The sequence below is a fragment of the Pinus tabuliformis genome, chromosome 3_2 (genome assembly GCF_031772625.1).
Source record: "Pinus tabuliformis cultivar Carrire ecotype Pingquan chromosome 3_2, CPIR1, whole genome shotgun sequence".
In the NCBI taxonomy this organism is placed as follows: Eukaryota; Viridiplantae; Streptophyta; class Pinopsida; order Pinales; family Pinaceae; genus Pinus; species Pinus tabuliformis.
The window spans coordinates 191,724,074-191,730,309 of record NC_142302.1 but is presented as its reverse complement, the minus strand read 5'-3'; the positions used below and the strand labels follow the sequence as shown (position 1 = coordinate 191,730,309).

At 32.8% G+C, this 6,236-nt stretch overlaps 1 protein-coding gene across 1 annotated transcript; it reads right to left on the bottom strand.

Moving 5' to 3' along the window:
• Window positions 1-4,332: 4,332 nt before the first annotated feature.
• On the bottom strand, window positions 4,333-5,932 carry LOC149180416 (uncharacterized). The gene is made up of 3 exons (XM_089418173.1): window positions 5,439-5,932; window positions 5,299-5,361; window positions 4,333-5,096 (listed from the first exon to the last, which is right to left on the bottom strand). The coding sequence occupies exons 1-3, from the start codon at window positions 5,541-5,543 to the stop codon at window positions 4,815-4,817; spliced, it is 450 nt and encodes a 149-aa protein (XP_089274299.1). The 5' UTR covers window positions 5,544-5,932; the 3' UTR covers window positions 4,333-4,814.
• Window positions 5,933-6,236: the final 304 nt, after the last annotated feature.

Below are 6,236 nucleotides of genomic sequence, written 5' to 3'. Positions count from 1 at the left end.
AAAAATGAAAAAAAATAATAATTTGAAAAAAAATAATAATATTAGAATTATTCTTTCATTAATAATAAAACTAGTTATTCAATTATACAAAATTCCGGGCAATTTAATCAAATAAAAAAATGAAAAAAAATAATAATTTGAAAAAAAATAATAATATTAGAATTATTCTTTCATTAATAATAAAACTAGTTATTCAATTACACAAAATTCCTTCTATAATGGGTATAAAAATAATCTAATTATTTTATTACTCTTAAAGTTAAAAGAAATATAATATATGATAAAATAATCTAATTATTTTATTACTATTGAAGTTAAAAAAATTGACTAAATAAACAAAAATATATAATTTAAAAACCAAATCCATATTAAGAGCAAACCAAATCTCTTAGAGAATGAGAAACAATGTGTACTATGAATTCCAACAATCTAATATAAAATTCTTTTAAATATTCAAAAAAATTGAAAAGAAAAAATAATAAATAACAATGTGCATTATAATTTATTACAATTTAAATTTAATTTAGAAACCATTAATTGTATTAAGTTTTATCTATTCATTTATACATAATCCAAGGATGGCATAATGGTAATCTTTGTTTGTCTACTGGTGTCTATTAATACATAAACATGTTGGTTGCAAACTCATGTACCATATAATTTCTCCAATGCAGTTTAATCACTATGTAGACTGTATTTTTAGTCGTTTTTTATTAGTTAACATTAAATTATACATTTTAAATAACAGTTGCGTTCCAAGGTTATCACGACATAAGGAAATGTTAAAGTTCACTTTTATTAATGTTGGGTCGTGCCGATTATGACCTGCTCTATATTTAATATCCCTCTGTACATCTTCATGCATGTATCTGGAAGCTTTTGAGGCTTTTGAGACAGATGGCCTCCCGATCACTGTACAATCTTCTGAGCTAAATCCGACGGCCAGGGTTATCTTCTGAGCTAAATTCGACGGCCAGGGTTGAAGGAAACGGTTTGGTAATCGACTTCTGAGATTTGGTGGCTCTACAACTCTCATGGTCGTCCATACATTCAATGGGCACATCTGGAGAGCATTGTCTTTCCCATTAACTGAGAGGAGTCAAAATAAAAACCTGGAAGGAAATGTTACAAAGTTAGATGAGCGGGGGGCACTGTGGAGCAAGAATTGGACTAGAAATGAGAACAAGACTTCACACATGTAACCAATAGAAGAATAAAAAAACAGGGTACATCAAATAAGACTCTCATAACAATTAATCAAAACCTGGAAGGAAATGTTACAAAGTTAGACGAGTGGGGGCCACTGTGGAGCAAGAATTGGACAAGAAATGAGAACAAGACTCCGCACATGTAACCAACAAAGGAGAAAAAACAGGGTAAATCAAATAAGACTCTCATAACAAAACAGGGTAAATCAAATAAGACTCTCATAACAAAAGACTCTCATAACAAAACAGGGTAAATCAAATAAGACTCTCATAACAATTAATCACCTACGTTACTCGATACTCAGGGTAGGGTTTGTATAGATTACCCAGTACCTAGAAGTTCGGCGAGAATACTTGTTTGCCGAAAGAACCCTGGGAATAAAAAAGGAAACTGTTAACAAACACATAATCTAATAAATGTAGAGGAAGAAATCAAACCCCGCAACCCATTTTACCTCAGCAAGACACAAATCATTGGAAAACGTTTGGAAACCAGTCAAAACCCCTACTTGCACGACTCGAGCATAAGGTAGAAATAGTTAAGGTAGTTTCATAGCAAGTTGGAAAACGTTTGGAAACCAATCAAAACCCCTACTTAACCCCTACTTCGAGCATAAGGTAGAAATAGTTAAGGTAGTTTCATAGCAACTATATACCATACCCGTTAATTAACTACAAGATAGTTCGTGAGGGCAAATAATCCATCAAGTTAGAGAATGGCTAAGAATGCTTTAATTAACTACAAGATAGTTCGTGAGGGCATCCATCAAGTTAGAGAAACAGTTATGATTTAACAATTATGAAACAATTATGATTTAACAATCAAGTTAGAGAAACAGTTATGATTTAACAATTATGAAACAGTTATGATTTAACAATTATGAAACAGTTATGATTTAACAATGGTGCTTTAATCGTCTAAAAACAAATCTCACGATGGAAAATGGTGCAAGGTGGCATTTAGGGATGTCTTTTGCAGAGGGAACGTCATAAGAGTTATTAGTTTATTTATTTATTTTTAATGAATATTAGGTTTGATTGATATATGTTTTTAATTTATTTAGATATAAACATTTTTAGAAATGTAGTTAGAGATTTAATTATATATATTTAAGCATTAATATTTTATTTTATTAGTATACTCATATATTTATATATGTTTAATATTAGGTTGGACCATAATAGAAATATATATTTATCTAGATACTTGTATTTTTATTTTCATTCTAGTTCTAGGATGAATTACACTAGGTGGTTAGAAACATCTCGATCAAACTATAACTATTACCAAGAGATATTAATTATTTTTATCACTAATATATGTGTGTGTGTGAGATATGGAAACAAGAGATGTGTTATAAGTAAAGGTTTTGATTTCTATTAGATTTTATCAATCATTTAACTTATATAATTGTGCTAGTATCTTTATATGGAAATGTTTTTTGATATCTCTCTTTGTTAAGTTAGTCCAACTCCCTTTGGAGTACCAAATAAGCTTTTCATCTATATTTTATCTACTCTCCATTTTATTCCCACAATATAAACTTAACATGCTCTTCTTCTCACACTCCTTTTTAGTGCTTAAGATGCAACTCAAGATGTAATTTAACTCTCATAGAAGTATATATATATATATATATATATATATATATATATATTAGTAATCATAATGATTATCTTATTATATAATAAGGATAGAGGTTCTTATCTCTTCCTTTCCGCTCCGAATCACTAATAAGTTTTCCTTAAACCATTTTAAACATTACATTTTTCCTTAATTAACCATATAGTCTACCCAAATACTTCACACCTACTTTTATAATTTGGAAAATTATCAATAATCCACCCAAATTAAATTCTTATGCCCACTTTTAAAATGTTTGGAATTTTTTTCAATAATCCAAAAAAAAAGTTACTTGATACCTACTTTTATAATGTTGGAAAATTATCAATAATCCACCCCAATTAAATTCTTATGCCTACTTTTAAAATGTTTGGGAATTTTTTTCAATAATCCACCCAAATTAAATTCTTATGCCTACTTTTAAATTGTTTGGGAATTTTTTTCAATAATCCAAAAAAAAAATTTGTTTTTAAATGTTAGGGAAATTTTTTCAACAATCCACCCAAATATTTTTGTTTTATAAAATATGTCCAGTTTTCTAGCATATGTATAATTCCAAACAAAACTATTTTTTCTAGGAAAATCCTATTAAAAATTGTAAAAAAATAAATAAAAAATTCTAGCAAAATCTTATTAAAAAATGTAAAAAATGTTAAAATGATGTAAAAATACTAAAATGACCATGTAAAAAAAAGTTAAAATAAAGTGTAAAAATGTTGAAATGACAATCATATAATATTAGGATAAATTATTATGAAAAGCCTAACACACAACACCATTTACTATTAATGCCTACCAGAAACATAACTTTCACACTTCACACACCACACTCTGCACTATTAATATGGTGTACCATAAACCATAAACCATTAAAACACTCACTAAGAGGCTCTATGTCCTAGAACATGTCATTTTGGAAAAAGAAACAAAGACCACATGAACATGTCATTTTGGAGAAAGAAACAAAAACAAGATGTTGTATAGGGCACCAAAACACCCTATATTTAGCAAAATTTGATTAAAAAATGTCATTTTGGAGAGAGAAACAAAGACGAGATGTTGTATAGGGCACCAAAAGACCCTTATATTTAGAGAAATTTGATTAAAAATGTTAAAATGAAGTATAAAAATGCTAAAATACAAAGATCATATAAAATAAAAAATATTAAAACGAAGTCCAAAAATGTTAAAATACATCATATAATATTAAGATCAATTATTATGAAAAGCATCCTACACAACACCATTTCGCTCTACAATATTAATATGGTGAACCATAACCCATATAAAGCATTAAAATGCTCTCTAAAAACGCTCCCTAAGAGGCTTTCTATGTCGTAGAACATGTCATTTTGGAGAAATAAGCAAAAACAAGATATTATATAAGGTCCCGCAAACAAAGACAAAGAGAAGATGTTGCATAGGGCACCAAAAGACCCCTATATTTAGCACCTTCGGTTCAACATTAGTCAATTTGAAAATTGAGGCAGGGGCTATCCATTAACAATGGAACTTATATTCTTCGAGTACAATTCCAGAAAGTACACTCTATGGCTGAGAGATTTTTCTTATGTGCTAACAAATGATGCTTTTCTTCGCATAAGCCATTATATCCTTTTATCAATGGCCATTATGTGTCCTTACCTCGTCTAGCAATGGAACCAGCAGATTCTTAGTATACACCTACTATTGTGTGGCTTAGCGATGGAAGTTGCTTTATGTTGCGAGAAAACACTTTGATGGAAGTTGCTTTGTATTGCGAGAAAACACTTTGTGGTTCAGCAAGGTTCAAGATATAAACATTATTATTATTGTTTCAGCAGAAAGTGCATTATTATTTGGTACCCCACTCCTTTGTTACAGCTGCTGAAAGTTGAAGATGAATGAAACAGACAATAAGTGTCCATAGAATCCAATATAGAGTAAGTGTATATGCTCATAACTGGAAGTCAATCCCTCCCACTCCAAGTCCTAGCTGTCCTTCAAACTGGAGCAGAGACCGCCTCTACAATGACCCTGGACCTTTCAGTAAAGGGAAGCTCATCTTTCTCCTCGCAATTATTAATCACAAAATTCTGCTCCGGCTCCTGCTCCTGCTCTTCCGCTCTGTTGTTATGCTGAAAGTGCTGATAATCATCGTTTCCTTCTTCTATGGTGACCTTTGTCTCAGTGGCCTGCTCATCGCTCAAACCCTGCTGCATCTCATCCTCCACTGCAAAAACAGGAGGATGATACCTGCGTCCGTCCGTGGTAACAGTTTGTCTCTATGATTACACACACATATTAGTGCATTTCTCAAGGAAACAAGGGGCCGTTAGGGGCCGGGCATCCTAGAGTCGATTCCAGGATTATTCTGAATCCCACAGACATAGAGTTAATAATAAATTATTTAACCTAGTTTATGTCTATCAGATCCAGAATATATTCTGTATTGAACTTAAGCGATTCATAAGAGGTTAGACATACCTGCGAAAAAATGCTCAGAGCTTCCTCCGGCTCTTTGCTATTCAAAATATCAATGGCTGCCTCCTGTGCAAATAATTAATTAAAAAATTAGGAACAGAATGAAGGAATATGAGGGAAGAAAGAAAGAGCGAGCAACTAACCCTGGCATCTTGGAGCTGTCTCTCGTAGAGCGTACGCGGCTCCGTTTCGATCGATGATTTTCTTTCACACCCATATGGACCTTCTCTTTCATCCACACAGCTCATTTGGCCTCTTCGATTTAGATTTAATTTGCGGGGGCGGAGATTCGATCTGATAACCTGATAGTTGATTGATTTGTGTGATATAGAAGAGGGCGTCCAATCGAATCGAATCGAAATCTATGGATTCAAAGAAGAGGGCGTCCAATCGAATCGAAATCTCTGGATTCAAAGAAGAGGGCGTCGAATCGAAATCTATGGATTCAAAGAAGAGGGCGTCCAATCGAATCGAAATCTCTGGATTCAAAGAAGAGGGCGTCGAATCGAATCGAAATCTCAGCTGCTGTTGATGTGCGCTTCATTTGGCGTTTAAGAAGGCAGCGGCTGCGAGACGTGCATCCGTAACGAATACAGAACAACTTTTAACACGTGCACACTCACCTCTATACGGAATTTGTAACAGCATTTCCACGCTGCACTTGATACGTGGCAAATGGGCATGGGTTAACCCAATTCAATACAATAACTAAATTGTGCATACCCACATCGTAAACCGTCAGCGACCATAACAGATATAGGCAAGGCGTCCATCCACATGTTTCATGCGCTGCGATGGAGCATACAGAACAACTTTTAACACGTGCACACACACCTCTATACGGAATTTGTAACAGCATTTCCACGCTGCACTTGATACGTGGCAAATGGGCATGGGTTAACCCAATTCAATGCAATAACTAAATTGTGCATACCCACATC

Bases quoted from the DNA above. Each gene is read 5' to 3' on its own strand.
- LOC149180416 (XM_089418173.1), bottom strand. From the start codon at position 5,543: ATGAGCTGTGTGGATGAAAGAGAAGGTCCATATGGGTGTGAAAGAAAA. The intron at 5,362-5,438 runs GTTAGTTGCTCG...TTATTTGCACAG, and splicing joins GACAGCTCCAAGATGCCAGG to GAGGCAGCCATTGATATTTT. The intron at 5,097-5,298 runs GTATGTCTAACC...GTGTAATCATAG, and splicing joins CTCTGAGCATTTTTTCGCAG to AGACAAACTGTTACCACGGA.